Source organism: Ictidomys tridecemlineatus, unplaced genomic scaffold, assembly GCF_052094955.1.
Source record: "Ictidomys tridecemlineatus isolate mIctTri1 unplaced genomic scaffold, mIctTri1.hap1 Scaffold_100, whole genome shotgun sequence".
NCBI classification, from domain to species: domain Eukaryota; kingdom Metazoa; phylum Chordata; class Mammalia; order Rodentia; family Sciuridae; genus Ictidomys; species Ictidomys tridecemlineatus.
In genome coordinates this window covers 559,910-586,388 of record NW_027520970.1, presented here as the reverse complement: position 1 = coordinate 586,388, position 26,479 = coordinate 559,910, and the positions used below count along the sequence as shown (strand labels likewise).

The window sequence follows — 26,479 nt, the reverse complement described above, 5'->3', positions numbered from 1 at the left end:
TGGAATGTTCTGTTTTCTCTATTTCTCTAGTTTATTAATGTCAGTGGCCATCATTTACAGGGAGCTCTCTGGCCCTTTAGTTTTTGGAAAGTCAAGGTTCAGCAGATGAAGTCAAAGGGTTAATGATGTCGAGCTGGAAAAGCCTTGCAGCAGATCAGCAGATCCTTTTGTTTTCCTCATGAAGCTCTGTCACAGTCGCAACCCAGCATGCTTTTCTCAGCTTTCCACTTATTTCACTGTAACTCGGTAACTGGGAAGTTACAGGATGATGGATGACTTGTGGGTGATGGGGACACAAGTAAAGCTCTGAGACAAAGTCTCGAGAAAGAATCCGGTGTTTTAAAAGGCACCATGTTCAATCCAGACTTCATACAGGGGCCCTACATTTGCTTCTAAAGCTGCTGCATTATAAATAAGCAGAGGGGCTCATGCAGAGAAGAGTATGGAGGATAACTGGGGATGAGGTCAGCCAAGGGCCTACATGTTCAAACTCCTTTTAACCCTCTGTTCCATGAACATGCTAGGAGGACAAAGATAAGGAGAAAACTTAGTTGTCTGAGATTGTCAAGAAAAGAGAGAGCCACAGGAGGAAGCACATCTCAGGATGTCCACAGCTGACTTGTCTATATAAATGCTCGTGCAGCTCTAGGGGTCTGTTTGCTTGTTCTAGATTCCAGAAGCTGCTCATCAATCTCTTTTAGAGATGGAGATAGGCCTCAGGCCTCTGGGCATGGGGCAATTGTCCGCCTCCCTCATTTCCTCGTCCTTCTTTCTATGTGGCACCGTCTCTTTCTTCAGATCTGGGCTTAAATGGCTTTGCCTCAAAGAACCCTTCACTGACCAGCCTAGGCGGACGCCCCTCACACACACATTTGACTGTGTAGGGTCACTCTCTGTTCACGTCAGCCCAGCTTACTTTGTAGCTGCCTGCTTATGGTTTTTGTGTATTCAGTGTCTACCCTTCCTTTAGACAGCCAGCTGCATATGAGCAGATTCTGTGCTTTTATTCAGTACCTGGCCATAGGATGTGCTCAATACATATTTGCGGGAAATGATGAACAAATCTTAAAAAGATTTTTTTTTTAAACAGATCAGCAGTCAAGGATCAAAATGAAGAAAAAAAACATCTAGGAAGGAAAAAAGGAAAACTTAGGAAGGAGAATAAAACAGTAAATTAGCTTGTTGAGGAAAGAATATATATGAGTTTCTTGGACATCTGTAATTGCTATTACCTAAGGAAAAAATTAAAATGTGGCTAAACAAAGAAGGCAAAGATATCTAGAGATTGTGAGCATTTTTTCATGTACTTGTTGATTGATTGTATATCCTCCTCTGAGAAGTGTCTGTTCAGGTCCTTGGCCCATTTGTTGATTGGGTTATTTGTTATCTTATTGTCTAATTTTTTGAGTTCTTTGTATACTCTGGATATTAGGGCTCTATCTGAAGTGTGAGGAGTAAAAATTTGTTCCCAGGATGTAGGCTTCCTATTTACCTCTCTTATTGTTTCTCTTGCTGAGAAAAAACTTTTTAGTTTAAGTAAGTCCCATTTGTTGATTCTTGTTATTAACTCTTGTGCTATGGGTGTCCTATTAAGGAATTTGGAGCCCAACGCCACAATATGTAGATCGGAGCCAACTTTTTCTTCTATCAGACACAGAGTCTCTGATTTGATATCAAGCTCCTTGATCCATTTTGAGTTAACTTTTGTGCATGGCGAGAGAAAGAGATTCAGTTTCATTTTGTTGCATATGGATTTCCAGTTTTCCCAACACCATTTGTTGAAGATGCTATCCTTCCTCCATTGCATGCTTTTAGCCCCTTTATCAAATATAAGATAGTTAGTTGTAACTTTGTGGATTAGTCTCTGTGTCCTCTATTCTATACCATTGGTCCACCCGCCTGTTTTTGTACCAGTACCATGCTGTTTTTGTCACTATTGCTCTGTAATATAGTTTGAAATCTGAAATCGCTATACCGCCTGATTCACACTTTCTGCTTAGAATTGCTTTTGCTATTCTGGGTCTTTTATTTTTCCATATGAATTTCATGATTCCTTTATCTATTTCTACAAGAAATGCCGTTAGGATTTTGATTGGCATTGCATTAAACCTATAGAGAACTTTTGGTAATATCGTCATTTTGATAATGTTAGTTCTGACTATCCATGAACAGGGTATACTTTTCCATCTTCTAAGATCTTCTTCTACTTCTCTCTTTAGGGTTGTTTGAGTTAAAAAAAAAAAAGAAGAAGAAGGCGAAGACTCTGAATCCTGTCTTTCTGTACAATGATACTCCTTTTCTTCCCAAGCATTAACATCCAATTGAGTTCCAAAGGGGAAGTGAAATAAATGTGGCTAATAAAACAAAACTTATTTCTATTTCTACAGAACAGAGTCTGAAAGCCATCAACACTAACAAAGTAGGTTTGCAACATTTTGTGTAATAAGACCTTTGAATGCATAAAAGCAATTTTGGCTTCACAAAGTTCCTTCTCTCATCTTGTTTTTGCCTTAAAAAACTATAGGCAAATATTATTGGCATGGCAAATATTATTATTTCCGTTTGGTAGGTGAGAATGCTGAAGCAAGTAGACGGGAAGTGAATTTGGGGCTTCCTCAATTCTACTGCCATGTTCTTTTTGTTAGAATAAGAAAGGAATTATTGGCTCATTTCATTTCGACAACAGGTCATAGAGTAAATTTGTAAATAATAGGAAGTTGCTTGTTTTAATTGTAGTTTTTTTTTTTTACCAGTGTTTTAATGAAAAGTGGTTAGATAATCCACTATATGACAAAAAAGACTAGATTTAGTTCTCAAAGTAAGTGGCTGGAGAGAAAAGGGCAACTTTCTGAAGGGCTGGTTTCCTTGGGAGATCTGAGAAGTTTCATTTGATGGACAACTAAAAGTGATATATTTTTTTTTCTCTTTTTAAAGATTTAGAACTGTGAAATCTCCTGGAATTTTTATAACTTTTAAATGGCAAGGCAACTGCTGTAAGACATTCGTAAGTTCAACATTTTAAAGGATAATGCTGCAAGTCATGGAAATAATATGTGTTTATAATCCTCCTCTCCCAAAGTGAAAATAAATATGGGATTAAAGTAGGAAAAAACCCTCCAACTATGTCTTTTTTTTGTGGGGGTGGGGTACCTGGGATTGAACTCAGGGGCACTTGACCACTGAAACACATCCTAAGTCCTATTTTGTATTTTATGTAGAGACAGGAGGGTCTCACTGAGTTGCTTAGTGCCTCCCTTTTGCTGAGGCTGGCTTTGAACTTGCAATCCTCCTGTCACAGCCTCCCAAGCCCCTGGGATTACAGGTGTGTGCCTCTGCCCCCAACTATGTCTTAAGTATACTCCTAGCTTCATAAGTTGACTGATTCACAGAGAAAAATTTATATAGGATAAGTCACAGATGGGGAAATATTGGGAAGATATCAGATATAAATATGCTTTGTTTGTGATTATTTCAAATATGCTGGGTAACTAATTGTAATAGATGTGCTAATAAAGCATATGTAGAGATACAAAATGAATGTGATGATTTATTGATATCATTCATTCACTTATTCCATAGAAACTTAATTGAGCACCAAATATGGATCAGGGATGTTCTGGAATCAGGGATTTAGGGAGCCGAGGAGACAAAACAGAACAATGTGATTACAATCCCTGACCTTGTTATACTGTATATATGATTAAAAAATTATTTATTGAAAAACATTTTCTTATTCTATTTTAAAATCCAGGACAGGAGGGGCTGGAGTTGTAGCTCAGGGGTTGAGGACTTGTCTTGCGAATGTGAGGCACTGGGTTTTATCCTAGCACCACATAAAAACAAATAAAGGCATTGAGTCCATATACAACTAAAAAAAAAAAAGAAAGAAAGAAAAAGAAAAAAATCCAGGACAGGAAAAAACTGCCTTGTTAGGGAGATTCCATTTCACTGTGTACATACAGAAAATGTGATAAGCAAATGCACAATACACGAACAATTTTATTCATTCAATGAGAATATGAAACAGTTCAAGAGTAAAAAAATACTTAGATTCTTCATTTACTAAAGGGATAAATTCAATATTTATTACCTTCTAACTATATGCTAGGACCTTGTACTGATGATGGGAATAAAACAGTCTAGCTGTTTTTGTTTTGTTTTTTCTTTTTACATGAGCTGTATGTCCAATAAAAAATTGGAAATTTTAGTAAACCACAAAAAGGATTGTGAAATGAATTCCAAGGAGCTCTGCTGGAGCAAAGAGTAGATGACCTAACCAATCCAGAGGAGGATGAAAGGTTGCCCCAGTGAAATGATTTCTAAATTCAGTTTTCACTGGATTGAAGAATGACTAAGATTAGAAAATGAAAAAATGGAGTTGAGGATTTGGGGGGAGGAGGTCAGACAGCAAATGTTGGCAACAGTGGCAAAGAATAACATGAGCTAAATTAGAAAAAAACAAAACAAAACAAAACAAAACCAGAACTGATTGTTGTGGGAATATCCACAGAGATAGAACTTCAGGTGGGATTTCAGGAAGAGACAATAATTTGGTTGGTAGCTCCAAAATGACGTTGCTTCTACAAAGGCTCAGAGGATGCAAATCAAAGATGGGAAGTGAATGTAAAATAAGAATACAATGTGTTCATAGTAGGAACTGGAGAATGAAAAAACAGATAGTCAGTGCCAAGAAAATGCATGTGGAGATCTTTACCAGCAAATAAAAGGGTGAAGAATTGTGTGACATGGTCAAACTGTTCACTGGGCTGCACAGACATCTACTTTCAAGTGGATGAAAATAGATAAGAAATCCATTTGTACATTTGATTGTGGGATTAACACTCAAAAGAGTTGAACACCACCACAGTAAACCTTCCCATAGTAACTCCACACATGATTAAAACCAGTCTTTGTCAAGTTGCTCCTAAACCTGGAGTATACCCTAGTTGCTGGCCACAGAGAAAACCCAGCCCAGTGGATTTTATATTATAGTTCCACAACATTTCCAGATGACCAGTCTGGAAAGGCTTAGATTGCTTTACCATACAAAGGCACTGAGTTGGATCAAAAATAAAAAAATATCCTATTAAAGTGAATCAGTTAATGACGTAATTTACTACATCAATAGCAGAAAAGGAGTATTTTTAAAATTTTACATCTCAAACTTGGTAAATGATGAATGAGTTTTACATAGTGAACACAGAGGGCACAAGCAGAGTGTTTCCAACATGCTGGAAACAAATTATATGACAGAAGCAGGAAATGTTTAAAAAACACATCAAAAATTGTATTCCAATTACAGCATTCTTGGGATGAATGCTACAGGTCAGATTACATATTATACGTGTTACAGATTCCTATTTACAATCCTGTTTAGACCCATTGAAAGTTTATAGAAATGATTTCCATTCTAACTGAGGCATTTCTTGTACTTAATTTCAGCTGACTAGTAAAACTTTTTTTTTATATTAAAAAAAAGAAAAATGACCAATCTTGTTGATTTCTAGTTCCATGTGGTAAGAAAAGCTAATATTTATTGAAAGTTTATGATGTGTGAGTCAGTATGGTAAATGATTTGCATTAATATATAAAGTAAGAACAGTATTCCTTTGAGATAACTTGGTCTTTTCAAATAAAAAAAGTTGCCACCCTATTGTAAAATTAAATTTCAAAATGTGTGATTAAAGAAACAAATATTGACCTATGTTCCAAAAATGCAGCTTTAAAAATACATCTTCTAAAGCATAAAATCCTCTGTATAAATCCATATAGGCAGAGTTCAGACTTGGTATACACTTTTTCACTTGAAGAAATTACTCTGTGTAGAATATTTCCTTTCTTTCAGGCAGAGGTTGGCAACAGTGGCCAAATCCAGTTGGCCACCTGTAAGGCCCTTGAGCCAAGAACAGTTTTCACATTTTTAAATGGGTGAAAAAAAACAATATTTCATGACACATGAAAATTATATAATAATAAAAGTTCTGTGTCCAGGAATAAAGTTTTATTGGAACACAGCCACACTCATTGTTGACATGTTGTCCGTGGCTGTGTTCACGCTACAGCAGAGCTGAAGAGCTTATGACAGAGACCATATGGCCCACAAAGACTTAAAATATTTATTTTCTGGCCCTTTACTGAAGAAGTTGGCTGACCTCTGCTTTTAAGAAGAAGCAAGAAAATTAAACATAACATCACCTAATTTTATACATTTAGGGTTTCAAATTTTGATTTTGAGAGTAGTCGGCTTCTAACCTTGGTCTCAAATGCATCAAAAAGTTTCATGTCATCTGATGGCATCATGGTATTTAAAATTTGGCAGATCAATAGAATGGGTCTACATCAGTAGAACTGATGTAGGGTGAATTTGTACTGCAGGGAACATCTGGAAATGTGTGGACATGTGTCTTTGTTGCAACTCAGGGGTGCCACTGGCATCTAGCAGGTAGAAGCCAAGAGTGACTGAACATCAGCCAACTCCTACAATAGAGAATTACCTGGCTCAGAATGTCAATAGTGTGCAGGGGCCAAGAGACCCTAACCTGTAGTTTCTTGTAGGAAACTAAAAGTCCTCTCTAACCTCTAGACTGTTCCTCAAATACAAACACAATTGTGGTGACATAGATTCAATCCCACTCCATGCCATATTTACATTAATATTTATGAAAAGAAAGATAATTGTTTTTTGTTTTATGAATATGTTTTTATGACTAACCATTACCCATCTGTACTATAATAACTTCTAAAGTTGAATGTTTCATTCTCAACTATAAGTCTAAGTAAATAATGCTTTTAATCACTCAATTTATTTAGCCTGATTTATGCTAAAAATCTACCTGATTCTATTTTAGATTTGGCTTCTTGAAAGATTTTCTTGATTTTAACATGGTCAAGGTGAAGTGAAATATCAATGTCAGAATTTTCTGATGTCAGATGTCAAAGGATGAATCCAAGCAAATGCTACAATGATGGAGTGGAGGGAAAAAAAAGGGAGGCAAGAAAACAGGCCACGGACCACTGCACTATGCCTGCAGATCATGGTTTAAAAGGCAAGTGGAGGAGAGAGACAACAGAGAGATAAAATACACAGATTTAGTGGGTTTCACGTTGAGGCAAATTTTCAAGATTGATTTAAAGGATCTAATCAGGGGATATTCATTTATAATCAAACTTTAAAATTTCATACCAATAACCTGACATGTTCTCTCCTTAAATTGGGACAAACTAAGTCACCTTAGGAACTCTATGTTATATCCCTGTGTATAAAGGGAGCATTCAGGACAAGTGTTTTTCTTCCTTGAAGGCCACATTATTGGAACTTAGCTATGCATTTTCTAGCATTCGGGATACATTGTTTTGCTTTCAGAATATTTAAATTTGTGGAAAGGATTCAAATTAATCACTTTTTACAAATCACATATTTAAATGTCTTTTAATCAAATATTTAAATGTCTTCTAATCTTGGAGAACTATCTCTGATCTTAAAAAACCTCCCATTTTCATACACACAAAATAACAATTTTGCTCCTACGAATGCCCTTTCATATCTCATAAAACTGTACCTTTTTCCTGTGTCACCTTTGGGGCCACTTTCTCCGGTATCTCCCTGAGGAGGGAAAAAAAGTGAGACATGTAAGACATATTGGTGCCACAAAACAAAGAGCAGTTCTCATTCAAACACACCATAGAAAGAAATCTGTTGAAATGTTCTACAGAGGTAATGTACTTATACCTGACCAGCTGCCTGATTTCAATACAATTAATTTTATTACAATGAAATGGCTGAACAATTTTAAACTCAAGATTAACAAGGAAGCACTAATTTATCTGTCTGCCTTTTAATAGCATATTTGGACATTTAAGCCTCTTCCGTCTGCTTCTTTTCTCCTGTGCTAAAAGCTCCTCTTTAATGAAGGTTTTTTCCCTGACAGTTCTCTTAGTAAGTCATGCTACCCATGTCCTGCCACCTCAGTATTCTTCTCTGTGCCACACTTGCCCGCTGGACTCTCGTCATCTTTTTTCCTTTTGTTAGTATAAATTCTACCCTCTCTTCAAACCCATTTTAGCTCTCCAGGGCCTCAAAATGCATGACGGGGCTTTCAAAGCTTGTGGACTGAGCATTTATTTATTTGGCACTACATCATACTCTAGATATTTTGTACAAACACAAAAGAGTTGCACTTGTGAAATGAAAGTTTACATATTCTATTAGAAAACTATTTTTATAAATCACAATAAAATGAGTTTGAGGAATTTATGCTTTGATATTTTTAAGTCTTCTGATGCTTATTTCGTGGTATCTCCTTTCCATCCACAATGCAATGCCACTGGGGGAAAAATTCATTTACGCTGTATGCTTTGCCTCCTTAAATTCTGAATTCTTGAATCTAAGCTTTACAGCATAGCATGTACAAGGTGAAATGTCATTAATTTGGAGCCAGTAATTTGGCATTACTGGGCAGATGAAATTCTCTTTGCATCCAGAGTCTCTTGTGTAATGTGAGTATAAGAACACTTTGTGCAACTTTAATAAATAAGTGATATCCTGTGTATAGAGCAACTAGGGCATATCTGGCATATCCTGGGCCATTAGTGGGAGCTGCTATGATAATAATGCACAACTGCTCATGTGTTCCACGGGGTAGAATCCCCTCCTCTCCAGCTTTGTAAGAGGTTCACCTTTTCATCATTTAAAGAGTTCCTCAAAATAAGAGGATGGTTTCTCAGGACAGAGGAAGTAGAAGAGGGAGATTCCATTTTTCCCTTCATATTTTCTTTTATTGTTTCAAATAAGCATGAAATTTATGGTGACAGATACTCTACAGTGGACTGTGCGAGCTGGTGACACCATCTGATGAGACTCCAGAAGGATGCTGCCATTATTCCCTCTCCCTCCTGAATTTCAACACAGAACAATCACCTGAGGACTAATCAATTTCAAGTTAATTACCATGGACTATTTGATTCCAAATAAATGTAATCTATTACTAGGAGACTTTGACAGGCAGTTTATTTGTATACTTTTAAAAAAATTGTAGAAAATCCTTTTATTAAAAAAAACAAACCTCACTAGGTTTGAGTGGTTGTTAAGATAAGGGTGTGACTGAGCTGTCCCTTCATGAAATTGCTTTTACACACCTCTATTTTGTTGTTCTTCCATTTTAATATGTTTTCCCTTTTTTCTTTACAATGCTTAAACATACAGTTGCATTAAAAATGTGTGTGTGTGTGTGTGTGTGTGTGTGTGTGTATTTTTTAACTTTAGATGAATTTATTTTGAGCTTAGGGGTTACAATACTAACTTATCAGAAATATCCTAACACTTAGGAAGAGTATAATGTAAAGTGTTGGTTTTTTCCCACTCAGCACATTCTCAAGCACTAATAAATAGCATGACAACCAGGAAAATAAGCACCACCATATTCACTGAGAGTCGAAGTCATCAGGGTGGGCCCAAAGGTAGTAAGGAAAGGAGGCTAACAGAAATTGAACATGCAGCATCCTGCTTCTCCTTTTGTTTCTCTTTCTGGTTTTATAAGAATTGTTTGTGGGACAACATTCAGATAATTGTTGCAGGTAAACCATCTGTATCCCTTTAACCTCATGACCCAAGAAGCCGTAGAGAGAGATGTAGATGCTTAGAAGAGTACTGGCCTGGCATTAGCAAGTGAGCATAAAAGTGATTTTGTAGGCCTAGGGAGTTCTGAAAGCCATTTAAAGTCTGTCATAGGAGTTTCAATTTGTTTCCCTTTTCTCCATTTCTTTAAATATTTTACTCAAATTTTTGCTGTACACAAGAATAACACTATTTTCTTCTTTCCCTAATTAACAGTTTAAAAACAGACAAATGAATATAGTTATTAACTGTCCCCCACCCCCGACTATCGTATCTGTCTGTATGTCCATCCATCTATCATCCCTCCATCCATTCATCCAGTTCATCTGGGTACTTCTTGGAAGGAAAAAAGATAAACACAGGTAGAATCATACCTTTTCTCCTTGTTCTCCAGGCTCTCCCTGAGCAAAAGAACAAAGATTGAGTAATGTTAAGTGCCAAAACACCTAATTAAGTAACATTGAACAAACCAGATATTGAACACATTAGGTGAATTATGTATGGTACTTTTTTTTGTTATATATAGTTTCTATAGGAAAAAAAAGGTATGATGAGTTTCCTGCAGAACTGGGTATGTATATCAATACCATATGTACTCTTAATTATTGGCTTTTACAGGAATAAAGACATGTGCAGTGTTTCAAGATGATCCAGGCACAGGCTGGGCCACTGAGGAGCAGAAGAGGGTTCAGTATCTGGAGAGACTTCTTAATCTGCTGTTTTTTATTCTGTCCAAACTCTGGCATGTCCTTCCACAAAACCCTTCACACAAAGCATCTCCAGGTGTGAGGATTATTTCCTGGGACTGGAGTTCCAGTGTGGTCTTTTCCTAATAGGATCATAAACCTGAGATGCTGAACTCAGACCCCTTCACAATGTCACATACTCCCTCTAACTGTTGATAACTAGCGTGTTCCAGGTGAGGTATATTTTAGGAGGTAAGAATTCTTTCAAGGAAGACATAAGAAAGGGGCAGAATTTCAGTGAGTTTTGAAGAGACATCTTAACTGAAATGATGACCCCAAAGACACGAAAACTACAATGCTCTGAAAAGAATTTCATTTTCACTTTACCCAGGAAAGGACAGGAGATGGGGTGGGAAAGTTCTAAAGTCCATCACACACATTATAATAATATTTCCAGCTGAAAAGATTGAGGGTTGTCATGAGATGAGACTGCTTTTTAAAAAATGGTATAAGGCAATTATTGTGAGTTTTTTTTTAAATGAAAATATAACCTACTCTAGAAGTCAGTTTGAAGGCAAGACCCTTTTCATTCTCCGGAACTCAACCTGACCCTTTGGCTCTCTGAATCTCTGGCCACCTTTACTTCTAAACATCCGTCCTGATGTCGGGTCGCTAGGCAACACAAGAATAGCACAGTGAATATGCATTAAGCATTAACTCCCATCATTTGGCTTTTTAACATGGAGCAAGAGAGGGAAAAAGACAGGAAAACGACTATAGTCCCAGAGGGCACATTTTCTTTCCTCCCCTGCAGGACAAAGGACAGGTCTATACATTTTAGATCTGTCTGAGGCGCCTGTCAATAGCAATGTGATCTGTAAAATCAGCTAACAGGCATCTTTGGGTAGGGATACGCACCAGCACAGCTGATGGGATTAGGCATTAGTTTTGTACTTCAATGGATGTTCACTCATCAAAGGATTTGGGATTTGTCTACCTGTTTGGTTTAAACTAAATTGTCACCAATCTTTTTATATTTAACAGATTCATTTGTTCTTTAAGAAACAAAGAAAACATGTGATCCAAAAAAAAAAGATCTTCATTACATTTTTTCCCTATTTAGTAATTCAGAGCCACATTCATTTTTAAATTTTAAACATGCCACATCTTAATTCTGCTCTTCATCTGATTAACTGGTTGTGTTAGGAGAGGCTTAAGGTGGCCAGATATTGAGGAAAAGCCACAGAGGCATGTGAACATTATCTTTAGGAAGGTTTGTAAATATGTATATGTTAGGCAGTATGTAGGGGACTCATGTTTTTATATGCTTATAAAATGGTAAAATGACAACAGTCTTATTGAAATGGGGTTTTTCTTATGTTAATTATCCCAGAATTAAGATTTTAGACAATCATATCCTATTTGTTTTTCTGCCTTTTTAACTTAACAGTAATAAAAATCACAAATATAATTTATTTATTAGTCACAAAGTTCTATACTGTAGCATATTATACTATTGACAAAAAAATTCCACCCGAGTGCCATCAAAAGGATATAAAAAAAAATTGTGATAGCTACAATCTGATGGAAATCCATGAGTTGAATGATTCTTTTTGGCTTTATTTGTACTAACCTTTGGCCCTGGGATTCCATTCTGTCCTACTGTTCCAGGCAACCGAGGCTCACCCTCAAAATGAAAAACAGATATCATCACTAAGTAAAACAGACAAAATCAGCACATGAGGTAGTTAGAGGAGATAACCATTCAATAATGCTGTAGAAAAAGAGAAAAATGACTATTACTGTAATCACAAGTTAGCTTGTACAATCCAAAATTTTATGTGATAGAGAGCAGGGTATATAACAGGATTAATTAATTTATTATTTTTATCAGTAAGAAAGATGAAGGGACTGACCCATGGAGTTAATATCTAGCATGGTACTAGGTACAGCCTATATATCATATAAGTACTGGTTGAATGAATAAAAGATCCTTGAAAATATAAGACACTTAAGATGGAGAATTTTTAAGAGATTAACTCAGAAAAATAAAGATTAAATCATAATATTTTCATATTAGATTTAATCAAATGAACATTTGTAAATCTAAATCTTGAAGAAGACACATCTTTGAATACCCACTTAATGTATTTAGACACATTTGATACAAAAGTTAAAAGTAAAAAATGGCTTTGATTTATTTTTCCAATATCATTGTAAAAATAATTCGAATAACATATTTGGACTTAAGGGCTCTCATTCTCATACTGAAAGGGAGACTTCTGGCGGGGGGTGGAGTGGGAGGGAGATGATGGCTATTAATCTAGAAAAATTATCCATCTAAGAAAGGTGATGATGTCTACTAGTCTTTCTGGATTTTCAACCAGCAATGATTTTCCAAAGAAGAGAAAAAGAGAGTCCCATAAAGTACCCAGAATCAAAAGAAACCCACCGACCTTGTGCATTTCTGCTGCTAGTTGGTTCCAACTTAGATCCATGAGAATCTCATTTTAAAACACCTGCAAAGCCCTTTCCTGTGTGCTCCAACTAGTGGACAACTTCCTTCCACTGAGGGTGATAAAGTTGTTTTTTAGTTGAATTTTTTTTGACAGATTGATTTTTAGAGCAGTTTTAGGTTTAAGTTACAGAGTTAAGTGATTTTAAAGAACACTTTATAAATCATGTAAAGGGCAGGAATTGGGTGATTTTTATATTTGTGTTCTCAGCCTCAGCCTCAAAAATATGTACATTAATAATAAAGTAACATTTTTTTTAATGTGCCAAGATCTTTACATTCATTAATTCAATTAGTTCTCAGAAGCTTCTATGTAGTACTATTGCTGTCTATTTTATACGTGAAGAAACTAAGGAATTAAAAAGTAATTTGTCCAGATTTACATAAATATAATCAGGATTTGAACTCATGATCTGGCTTAAAAGGTGGGGCTTTTAACACTGATGAATGAAAGTATCTAGAAACTGAGAGAGAGAGGATAATGAATATTTCTATCTTCATTGTATTTGGTTTATATGTCCCATTTACAAATGACTTTCTAGAATGTACAGAAACCTAAATTAAATATAATTTACCTAAAGATAATTCAGGCATTCCTACCAGATTAATCTAAGCCATGTGAAGCTTGTGGTCTCTTTCAGGAAGAGTGAAAAATATCTTACTATTGTGCTGGATTATTATAAATGCTGAGGTCTTAACCTTCTGGAAGAAATTCGACTTCCTCTCTAAAATCACACTGTGATGGCAACTCTTGCACTTTCCTTGGTAAAAGGACAAAATTGTTGACCTAGAATAATGATAGCCATTATGGGAAAATTTTGATATGCCATTTGTATGCAACAAAAGGATAAGAACTTGGAAACAGAATACACCCTGAAAGAGGACTATCATTTACTGTGGAACTAGAAAAAGAGCTATTGAGTCTGCTTTCTTCAAAGAATTCACAACAGGATGCACTAATATCATAACTCATGTTTTAATGCAAATAAGAGATGCTGCCAGAGAACAATGAAAACTTTGTTTAGACTTTCAAAGAATAACCATGGTAGCCAGAGTTACTTTAAAAAAAGGGTTAAGCCCCTTGGAACCAGACAAAATTCATGCTGAGATTTCAAGCAAGGAAGAGAAATGTTGCTTATAATATTCATATATTAAGGAGAATGTTATCTGCCTAACATTCTCCTTAATATATGAACATCAAGGGACTAAAATTTGATCCCCTTTTCTCTTTGATTTTACATATTTCTAAAATAACCTTTAACCTAAGATGAAATAAAAAATTGCACCAATAATCTCATCACCTTTATGACTATTTTCATTTTGTCCTGTTTCTGTAGTCTTTTTTTTAACTTACATATTTCCAACCAATTGAAAGTATATTACATAGTTTAATGTTATGATTTTTGTTCATCACACATGTGTTTTCACATGATATTCATTATTGTCTTGTGAATAGGTTGATTATCCTCTATCAAAGCCAAGTGTGATCATTTGTTTCATCAGTCCCACATTGTTGAATACTCAGGTTGAATATTCTATCCAAATTTTTATTGTCAAACTAAAGTAAATACCTTTGTAAACATGCTCATATTTTTCTGTCAAATTTTTAATTATGATAAATGCCCTGGATTTATGTTTTAGTCACTGGAAACATTATGGCCCTAACTGCATGTTTCTAAATTGCCTTCTAAGAGCATTCTGAGTTTTATTTGCTTTGATAGGCATCCATTCTGTATTAGTTTTTCATAACTTTATTAACATTGGATATCACAATTTTAATTCTCTTTGTGGCTGCTTAATAAGCCTAAATAAGAGAACACTGCTGTTCAATTTGACATTTCTTTTTCACTTTCAAGTTAAATATTTTCTCCTGAGTTTATACTATAAATAGATTCATAGGACTTTAAATCTGGACACTGAAGAATACTGTTACTTGAATGAATCAAAGGGAGATGATAAGAAGAAAAAGTGACCCATAGCATTTTACCTTTAATAAAGAGCATCAATAAAAATACATCCCAAGTCATATGAGGGGGCCTTAGAGCATTCTATGTCTCCTAGGAAGTGTGAAAGAAATGTTCGAGCTGAAGTCCTGTTCAACTCTGAGGACCAAAGCTAAGCTATGCGATCCTGAAAGGCATGAATTCATTTATCTAAGAGCTAGAGAAAATCCACTGTATGTTCTACTGCGGTCTCAGAGTTTCATGGACTATAAAAGATGAGACATGACAGGTGCCTATACTCAAAGCTTATTTTTGAGTGAGAAAAAAAGATATATACATAATAACTGAAGGAGACATCTAATTGAGTTTGTGGTTATTTGTTCTTGTTTTGTTTTGTTTTTCTTTTCTTGAGCAAAGTTTTCTTTCAGCTCATGAAGAGGCATAATAAATAGAAATCAAAGCATAGTCTTAATGAGGAATGAACTATGTCCTGTAGTGTATTAATTTGTTCCAATATATGAAGACAAAATTATCATGAGTCCCCTTCAAATAAAGTTCTAATGATATTATACTATTATATAATAGTAAAACATGTAGATATAACAGAAACATACACATATCAGAAAGATACAAAAACAGGAACTAGGCTTTGTGTGTGTGTGTATGTGTGTGTGTGTGTGTGTGTGTGTGTAGCAGTGTGTGTGTGTACAGCTAGTCTCATGTTTGTTGGACAACCTATCCATCTACTTCTGAATGCCTTCCACATTTATAAACACTGAGGACATTTAATCGATGGTAACAAAGCAGGTAACATCTTAACGACAGGTAGATTGATGGGGTTTTCTCTAGCATAGTTTAAATTTTAAGGCCACTCCCAGTACATTACTCCAAAATGACCTTTTCCAAATTTAAGCTGAAAGTAAGTTGGAGTGACTTTTAAGAAAGATAGTTGGCTGTTTTTATTTTATATACATTTATGTACACCAAATACTCTTTGGAACTCTAACAAAACATAAAACATCGCTTAAGGCTTTTGCAATTATTTCAGGTACTACTACTCAAGGTCCACTTGAAAAGAGCACTTAATGACAGAAAGAAATGTGGTTTTCTCACACAGACTGAGTGCTAAAGGGAAACAAGTCATTCAGCAGTAATATCACTCACCATCACTTCAATCACAATAGCTTTCCATTCTGTCATTGGAAATTTAAAATGAATTGAGCTTTACATTTTTAGCATAATGTAATTTAAAAATAGAATGATTTCTATTCAGCAGTGCATTTTCAGAAAAAATCATCCAAACAGAAGATGAAAATAACTTCATGTTATTCATGCCAAGCACAGGCTTGGCACTAGATGAAAAGGGTGACATAGAACACAATGCGGCATCAGAGGTTAGGATGCTCTGCCCCTGGAGCTGGTGATCGTGGGGTGACTATGTAGAATGAAATAAAGACTAAAAATATCCAGTGTTGGTCACTGATACCTCCCTGAAACTCTGGGTGCACTGGGCCTTTCTTCCTGACAGTGACTCAGCACACAGAAGGGTCTCCCTGGCTTCACCAGTGAGCAAGACCAGCCTACAGCCATTTTTCTTCTGCAGCAGCCATCGGTGAGGAGGAGACATGCTTTATAGGTTTCAGAGCCTCAGAGCCTTTGGCAACAATTAGATAAATATCAACCAATACAGGATTGTTCTTTGAATGCAATGAGGCACCAACCAGCAACATCCAGAAATATTTTTCAGGGCAGAGTCAGAAAAATGGTGTCTAGCTCTCCATTCATATTTATCCACATTCTCTCTCTCCTTATAACTATACACACACTATATATATTTTATTTGAGTTTAGTTTTCCATTCTAGTTCTTTAATGGCAGATGGGTGCAAACATGAACTTAGGTGAAGATAGGAGGTATAAAGTGGTCAAAATACTTAACCTCAAACTCTACCTAAATGTAGAAGACAAATAAAATATAAAATAAGAATCCTATGCCCAAATTCTAAGTGTTATTACTGCCCTAGATCCTCTGTGATTTTGTACCCCTGCACACTTCTGTAAACTCCCAAGGATACATGCACCTCAGCTTAAGAACTTTGACAGAAGGGAGATTCAGTTTACACTAATGACCCTGTGTAGCAGCTCCACTACCCTTTATTAAGTCTGTGTGGGCTGGCCAAGTGCACTATTCATCGTGTTTTGTGTGTGTGTGTGTGTGTGTGTGTGTGTGTGTGTGTGTATGTGTGTGAGTGTGCATGCGCACATGCATGCATAAGTAATCATTGAAATTTTATTTGTGCACTGTTCATCCTTGATTATACTTCTTCTCTACACTTTCACACTAATTTCTTCACAAATGAGTTAAGTACATTCGAGGATGTGAGCGCAATGTAGGCTGGTTGAGACACTAAGATGGCCAGGCTGCCCTACTGGGAGACTGGAAAATAAATCTCATGGCCAGAGATGGCTTTTGGTCTCAGCTCCAGCAAAGCTGTCTTTGGTGGGCAGAGAGGGGACCCAGGAAAAGGTAGGAGAGATGTTAACCAGCAGTTGTCCCCTCCAAGTCCAGGTCAACCTGTGATGTGAGGACTGAAGACAGAAGGTAAGAGTGACAAAGGGGAGAAGCAGGGGTGGAGTTGTGTGTGAAGGACAGCCAGGAATGAGAACTTCTGTAGCTTCCAAGAAAGACCCTAAGCCCTGCAGACTCTGCGAGGGGAAGAGTGGTTACCTTAGAGGATTAAAGACTCCAACACCTAAGCATATACCTATCTCAAAATAGTGATACCCTATCTCAAAGTAGAAAAACAAAACAAAACAAAAAGCAGGGCACGGGGACACATGCCTGAAATACCAGCAGCTTGGAAGGTTGAGGCAGGAGGATCGCAAGTTCAAAGCCAGCCCCAGTAAAAGCAAGGCACTAGGCAACTCACTGAGTCCCTGTCTCTAAATAAAATACAAAATAGGGCTGGGGATGTGGTTCAGTGGTCGAGTGCCCCTGAGTTCAATTCCCGGTACCTAAAACAAATACACAAACAAAAAGGGCTAGAAATATAGCTCAGTGGTGGATTGTCCCCAGGCTAAGTCCCCAGTATATCCCCCTCAAAAGACTCCATTCATTTGGCCTAACAACATTTATATAGACGTGGTTTTATCCCTCATTCCCTCTGCTTCTTCCCTGAGATGAAGGTCAAGAAGTAGCTGACGCTTTATCATGTCACCTAAAGTCCCCAAGCATTACCACTTACCTCATGAACTCACTCTAACATCTGCTTTTCCCTAAGACAAAACACTTAGATTACAATGAAATAGTTTCGTAGAAGGGAATCAGGTTCAATGACTTTTAATAGACAAACACATTCAGACAGGGCAAGTAAGTCTCCCAGGAACAAAAGCAGCAAAGAGATAGGGATGACATTAGAACCCAGGTTATCTCATTCTTCTGAGCAGCTTCTGTCTAAAAAAAAACTCATTCAATTTTATCATGTTTCCTTTCTGCTTAATTTTTAGCATGAAATAGCAAAGTAGCTCTAGGAAGCATGCCAAAATTTCTGCTTCCAGTGGTGCAGGGCCAATGGTTTGCACTTCTATGGGCTCCATGTGTCTTCTGTAAAGTATGCAGGGCTCTGATTCAATGTTAGCCCTAATGGAGTAAGATGTATAATAACAGTTAACATTATTTGTTGTTGTTGGATTAAAGATGTTACCTGGTTACCTAAGCCCTGCAGACTCTGCGAAGGGAAGAGTGGTTCCTTATTCCTCAGAAATCTGAATAAATTTGGCTTCAGACCCACTTTCACAGGCCTCAGATGCCCGAGACCTGCTTTCCCATTACCACGGCTCAAGTTCTTGTCTTCATGAACTGAGTCAACTCTGGTTTGCCCCAGATGGATTCAGGTGGGTCAGTCGGTTCTTTACCCATTGCCTCAAAGGGCTCATCCTGCCCCAGCTTCTTGTGAATTCAAGACTGACTATGTGGCGCTCTTGGGATGACATCACATCACCGAGCACACAGTTTGTCTTCATGTCCCTAACTTCTCCTTTCTCCCCCATCCTCCCTCTCAGACCATACTGGCAATTCAACTTCTCTCTGTGAGGAGCAGCCAGCAGTTTTTAGCTCCAACTTGCCCGCCCCATGCCCGATTCTCTGTTTTTCCTTTCCTGGAGGTGAAGGAGGCTTTGTAACATGGTGAAAGAAAAGACAGACAGAGTTGGTTATTCATCAGAGAACTGCCATTCCTGTAGGGAAGTTTGGTCTTGTTTATATAATCAGCAAACTCCCTTCCCCAAATTAGAATCTCTGTCCACATTGGTAATACGATCTTAATGAGTAGAAAAGTAGACAGACAGATCAACCAGAAACTTAATGCAAACATGCTATATCAGGTAATTTGCTGAAATGGGTCTTAAATTGATCAAAGTAATATCTAAATAAAATTTAGTAACCAAATCTTCATTATGCTCTTTAAAAAAAATCCATGTTTAAGAATTACAAATGTCTAAAAATGTAAAATAAGAAAACATTGTTGTATCAATTATAAGCTATATATTAAAGCTATTTAGTAAAGAAGTATAAGCTATGTAATAAAGAGGTCTTCTGGCTAATATTTAATTTTAATTTTCTATATTGCTAATATAGACAGATAAGTCGAAGAATGGAAATGAAATTCAGGGAGATAGCTAAGAATTTAGGGGTCTCAGAATATAGACCAATTGAGTTTATCTGGATGAAATTTACATAAATAACAGGAACTATTTGTTTTGAGCACACTTGTAACGTTTGATGGCCAGGTAGTGGTACACATGGATCCCACTGATGAACTCCCTACCTGGCCCCTCATCCCTGCCATGAATAGTTTGAATGATATATGTTTTTTTCTTTTACAAAGAGAATGTGCTTAATTTATAATGGAAGTTTTAACCGGCTTTGTTCAACTGGAAAAATTCTAAAGGTCAATGGAGAGTAGAATGAGATAATACTTTACTAATACTCACTTGGGTACCCAGGAGATTTGTGTCGTGGAGGTATTAAGGCCTCTAATGCAGAGAGGAAAGTTTTCATCTTTTAATAGAAAATTATATTTATTATATTTACAATTATACTTACTTCCATTATTTTTTCTGATTAAACTCTGAGGTAAATATTATAATCTCTATTTGACAAATGAGGAAACTAAGGTTTAGAGAAGGCAATTTGTCCAAGGTCATACAAATACCTAGGAGCAATGCTAATCAGGCATTGGGTATGCAGTGCTCAGATTTTCACATTCACATTAAACCTAGTAACCAGACTTTCATCATGCTTTGTTAAAAACTACCAATATTTAAGAATCACAAATGTCTAAAACTATAAAATAACATAATATATCAATTATGTAACATAATAGTTGTGTCAATAATGTAAAATAAAAATATTATAGTTGTACCAATCAATGTGATTTTACAAATCTACATTCTTAACTACTATTATGCATTACAAGCAGAATTTCTGGCTTTGAAGGCTATTCAGTCATAACACCTGGGTGACTCTGGGGAGAAAATTTGTGCTTTTGTAGCTCTATTTTCTCATTAATAAAATGGAAATAATCACAGCATTTACTCCATAGGATTGCTATGAACTGTGTGAGTTAGTGTGCACAGAATCCTTAGAATAGAATCTGGCAGCTAGTAAGTGCTGAGTGAATTTTAGTAATTATTTTATTTTTTGGTACAAGGGATTGAACCCCGGGGGTGCTTAACCACTAAGCCACATACCTCCCCTTGCCACCCCTGCAATCCTTTTTATTTTTTATTTAGGTCTCCCTAAGTTGCTGAGGCTGGCTTTGAACTTGTCATCCTTCTGCTCTAGGCTCCTGATCCTCTGGGATTATAGGTGTGTAACTGTGTCCCGCTAGTAATTATTTTATACAACTTCTGTTCTCTGCACTAGGCAAGGAACAGAAAATAATCCTGAAAAAAAATTTAATTTCTTATAAATTAACCTCAACAATGCTGTGTTGTTTTATTTGTTTTCTTTGGGGCACTGGGGATTGAACCCAGAGTAGTTTTACCACTGGACTACATGCTAGTCCTTTTTATTTTTTATTTAGAGACAGGATTTTGCTAATTTGCCAAGCTGGTCTCAAACTTATGAACATCCTACATCAGCCTCCTAAATTGCTGGGGTTACAGGTGAGAACCACCATGTTTAGCATCCATGCTGTTTTACAGTTAGATAATGGTTGGCCCCTTGGCACTGTGACCAGAGGTCAAATAAATGAAACCTGGTAGATGTTACTATGTTATGATTATAACAATAAACTATCTCAATGCAGTTTTATTTTTAATAAAATTTCAAATTCTAAATTGATATTAGAAATTAGATCTAATGATACAAAAACTGGTTTTGTGGCTTATATTATTTAACAGTTTAGTGGTATAAAATTTGGAGTATTGGTTATCCATGATAAATTTTAAAACCCCATAGTGATTAGCACTATGGTGTTTTAGAACAGAATTCTAAGACCAAGGTTCTCTGTAATTTGTGTGTATTACAACATAGTCATGGTTATTCTTTCCCTTGACAACATTTGTCAGATTTTAATTCTCACTTTAAGTCATCTATTCCAGGAAGCTCTCTTTGTCTTTCAGAGGCCAGACTGCCCTATGCTCCTCTTGCATACTACTTAACAGCATTGCAACTTAACATACTTTCAGCATATTGTTTAATAAATGTTCTTATTCCCCTTAGCCTGGAAATTCCATGACAGTGGACACAGCTTTAACTTTGGTACTCAGTTGGTGCCTGGCACTTTGTAAAGTTTGAATAAATCACTGTTGAATGAATGACTGAAGCATCAATATGTGAACCAATGGACATATGTAAGGGAATCTAGGGGCACAAGCTTTTCCAAATTACAGATGTAATTTACTAAGAACTAATGAGTGAATATTTCTGTATGCTCTTCTATTAAAATATAGTGGCTTTTAAATTAAAATGGCAAATAAATAAACTTCATGATGTGATTCATTCAAATACTTCCACTTGGTGGCTTCTTTGTCCTGCAATGGCTTGTGAAAAGCTTCACTTCTTACACTCCTTTTTCCCAACCCCAATTCCTTTGATTTTTATTCTCCTCTCTCCCAATATTTTCATTTACTAGAATGATAACTAGTTCTGAGTTTCATTGAAATATGCTGAAGTGAACCAAGGGGGAAGTGGTTTGAAGAATATATGACCATAATCGATTTATTTCCAGCAAGCATTAAAAAGCTTCTTTCAATTAACTTTTTATTCCCTTCTAAAGGAACTTAAAATTTATTACTTAAAGAACAGAACTATCTTTTATTCCATTGAAACAAGTGAAATGGAGTGCAAAGTCACTTCGAGAGCAGGGCGAGCCTTAGAATACCTGGTCCACACTCAGGGTTAAAGTGATTTGACTTTATAAAATGCTCTGTAAAAGGAAAATGATGGTGTTCTTTAAGAAAAAAGGAGGCGTCCTATGACTATAGCTACTAGCAGAAGAGCAGTCCCATATTCTCAGAATTCTAATCTAAATAATTGCTGATTTTAGACAGCAGGAAATTTAATAAATATAATCTAATTCCCACCTCTAACCCATAGAAGAACTGAATTATTGTAAGATTCTTTCCCTGAACCATTAACTAATCTGTAATCAGAAATCAGTCACTTATTTTGCTCTTAATATCTTAAGATTTAGCATCAGAAAGTCATAAATATACGGGGTAATATGTGTAAATTGTGCTACAGGAAAATTTTAGGTGAACTAGCCAGAAGACAAACAGACCACAACACATTGAAATCCTTCAGGAATTTAATTCAGACTCTTAAAATGATGAAGTCAAGGTAGCAAAGGAAAAAAACCATATGTTTAGTGGTTATAGCAAATGAACCAGGAATAAAAGATATCGGGTTCACTGTTTATCTCACTGTGCAGCTTGAATCAATGGTTTGACCTTTGGAAGTCTTAGAGGCTCAATTTATCGGCTCTCTAAATATACTTACAATAAAAGTGCCATTAGAAGTATGCTGTGAAGATTAATGTCAGGGAAGAACTGTGATACTCATGTGTAAGAGATGGAAGGAATTCCAAATACCTCAACTATAAGCTAATTAAAATTTAATGCTCCTTAAAAATCACATAGCTAGCTAGGATAGAGTCATAGGTGACACACTAATATCAATTTTTAATTTAAATGAATTTTGAAGTTTTAAAGACAATAATAAATTCTGAAACAGGATTATGAAATACTTATCATTTTGCTTTGGAAAAAAAATATCCCTTATGACCCAGGCCTCAAAAAATTCTAGTGTGCTTAGGCAAAAAAAATATATATATATTTAATCCTGAAGATCTTTGATGTTATCTTCATTATTTTTTCTCTTTAAAAGGAGATGAGGATATGAACTCAGAGGAGCATGGGCTCGACTTTTTATGGGCTGTTTATCTGTCTCTACCTCTTTTCTTGCATGGCACGTGCACCAAGGCTGGCCACTGATTGCTATTGAAATAAATTGTCATTATGATGATTAAGATGAAAAAATGATTAAGATGAGAAAAGAGTCGAAAAATTAAAGGTTGTAAATAACACCCATTCAGAGATTAGATTTTTTATAAAGAATTGATATATAAATATACCAAAAAAATTGTAGAAAATTCTTTAAATTCCACCAAAGGATTCTTCAGTTTGAAAGTGGTTCTATCACAGGACCGCCTCTTCTGACCAGCACGGGAGCCTAGGCCCAGCCCAGATCCGTCCACAACCACTTGTGCAGGACCCAGGTCCAGGATAGATCTGAGTTCACTACACTCCCTACCTGGGAGCCTAAGCCTAACCCACTTCCATCTTGGGACTCTGCAGTCACTACCATAGCCTTCCCTATGCAGTAGCCACTATCTTTTGACAACAAACAGGGCCTAGAAGCACCTGAATCTTAGAGCAGGCATCCCAAAGAGAGTATGAGGCTCATCCTTTCAGCCCCATCTCTGTAAGCCATTGTTTCCATCTATGGGCACTTTAACCATTATCTAGAGTTACCTTGGCTATTGCAGCCACCACCTTTAGTTGCAGTAGCATACATTGAGGAACACCAGCAGAGTCTGGAAACCTAACATTAAGGTGAGGTACTGACAATCTGCACAAGTATTACAAGAATATAGGGAAGAAACTGTATTATCTCAGATCCATGCCGCAAGAAAGGAAGACACATGGACAACATGAAAAAACAAGAGAGGAAAGTGCTCCCAAACAAACCAGGATACAATAATAACTGAACCTACAGACAGTGAAGTTGATGAAATGTCAGAGAAGGAGTTCAGATGGTTCATAATTAAAATGATCTGTGAATTAAAGAATGACCTAAATGAGCAAATACAAGCAAAAATGATCACTCCAACAAAGAGATAAGAGAGCAAATACAGGTAGCAAAAGATTACTTCAAGAGGGAGCTAGAGACTCTGAAAAAAATAGTCAAAAATCCTTGATATGAAGGATACAATAAATCAAAGAAAAAAACTCAATAGAAAGCATAATCAACAGACTAGATCACTTGGAAGACGGAATGTCAGATAATGAAGACAAAGTATACAATCTGGAAAATAAAGTTGATCACACGTGAACATAGTAAGAAACCATGAACAGAACATACAAGAATTATGGGAAAGCATCAAAAGACCAAATCTAAGAGTTACTGGGATAGAGGAAGGCACAGAGTTTCAAACCAAAGGAATGCACAATCTCTTCAATGAGATAATATCAGAAAATTTCCCAAGCATGAAGAATGAATTGGAAAACCAAAAACAGGACACCAAATGTACAAAATTACCACAGATCTACACCAAGGCACATTATAATGAAAATGCCTAGCATACAGAATAAGGATAGAATCTTAAAGAAGCAAGAAAGAGGAATCAGAACATATATGGGGGAGGCCAATTTGTATTTCAGCAGATTTTTCAACCCAGACCCTCAAAGCCAAGAGATCATGCAACAACATATACCAAGCTCTGAAAGAAAATGGATGCCAACCAAGATTCTTATATCTAGAAAAACTAAGCTTTAGATTTGATGATGAAATAAAAACTTTCCATGATAAAGAAAAGTTAAAAGAATTTACAACTAGGAAGCCTGCACCATACAACATCCTCAGCAAAATATTCCACAGAGAGGAAATGAAAAATAATAATGAAAATCAGCAGAAGGAGGTATTAAACTAAGGAAAATCTCATCAGAGGAGAAACCAACACACATTAAATACCAAAAATAAACAAAAATAGCTGGGAATACAAATCATGTCTCAATTAACAACCTTGAATGTTAATGACCTAAACTCACCAATCAATAGACATGGACAAGCAGAATGGATCCCCCACCCCCCCCAAAAAAAAGACCCAACAATATGCTGCCTCCAAGAGACTTATCTCATAGGAAAAGACATCCAAAGAATGAAGGTGAAGGGTTGGGAAAAATCAAACCACTCACATAGACGGTAGAAGCAAGCAAGGATTTCCATCTTCACATCAAATAAAGTAGACTTCAAGCTAAAGTCAATAAAAAAGGAGAAAGAAGGACACTACATACTGCTCAAGGGAAACATACATCAATAAGACTTAACAATTATAAATATATACTCCCCAAACAATGGAGCATCTATGTTCATCAAATAAACTCTTCTCAAGTTTAAGAGTCAAATAGACTAGAACCCAATAATTTTGGGTGACTTTAACACACCTCTTTTATCACTATATAGATCTTCCAAACAAAAGCTGAACAAAGAAACTATAGAACTCAATAATACAATCAATAACTTAGACTTAACTGACATATATAGAATATTTCAACCTCCAATGAGAGAATACATTTTCTTCTCAGCAGCACATGGATCCTTCTCTAAAATAAACCATATACTATGCCACAAAGAAACTTTTAGCAAATATAAAAAATTCTATCAGATCATAATGAAATGAAATTAAAAATCAATGATAAAATAAGAAATAAAATACACTCCAACACCTGGAGACTAAATAATATGCTACTGAATGGACAATGGGTTACAGAAGACATCAAGGGGGAGATTAAAAAATTTTTAGAGGTGACTCAGAACACAGATACAACATATCGAAATCTCTCGGGCAGTATTAAAGCAGTTCAAAGAGGAAAGTTTATTTCATGGAGTTAATTCCTTAAAAGAAGAAAAAGTCAACAAATAAATGACTTACATCTCAAAGCCCTAAAAAAAGAAAAACAAATCAACACAAAAAGAAGACAAGAAATAATTAAAATCAGAGCTGAAATCAATGAAATTGAAACAAAAGAAACAATTGAAAAAACTGACAGAACAAAAAGTTGGTTCTTTGAAAAAATAAATAAAATTGATAGCCTCTTAGCCATGCTAATGAAGAGAAGAAGAGAGGAAATTCAAATTACTAACATATGTGATGAAAAAGGAAATATCACGACAGACACTACAGAAATACAGAAGATAATTAGAAATTATTTTGAAAACTTGTACTCCAATAAAGTAGAAAATATTGAAGGCATCAACAAATTTCTAGAGTAAAATAATTTGAATCAGGATGATATACATAATTTAAACAAGTGACGAAATAGAAGATACCATCAGAAGTCTACCAACCAAGAAAAGCCCAGTACCAGATGGATACACAGCCGAGTCCTACAAGACTTTTAAAGAAGAACTAATACCAATACTCTTCAATTTATTTC

General features: G+C 36.0%; 1 protein-coding gene across 1 annotated transcript in view; it reads right to left on the bottom strand.

Annotated features, from left to right (window-relative positions):
• LOC144372393 (uncharacterized) overlaps positions 1-26,479 on the bottom strand; it is a 156,398-nt gene that overhangs the window by 25,994 nt on the left and 103,925 nt on the right. The window contains exons 4-6 of the mRNA XM_078035787.1: positions 11,933-11,986; positions 9,988-10,014; positions 7,560-7,603 (exon numbers count right to left, since the gene is read on the bottom strand). Coding sequence (XP_077891913.1) covers positions 7,560-7,603; positions 9,988-10,014; positions 11,933-11,986 — 125 coding nt within the window. The remainder of the gene's footprint in view (positions 1-7,559; positions 7,604-9,987; positions 10,015-11,932; positions 11,987-26,479) is intronic.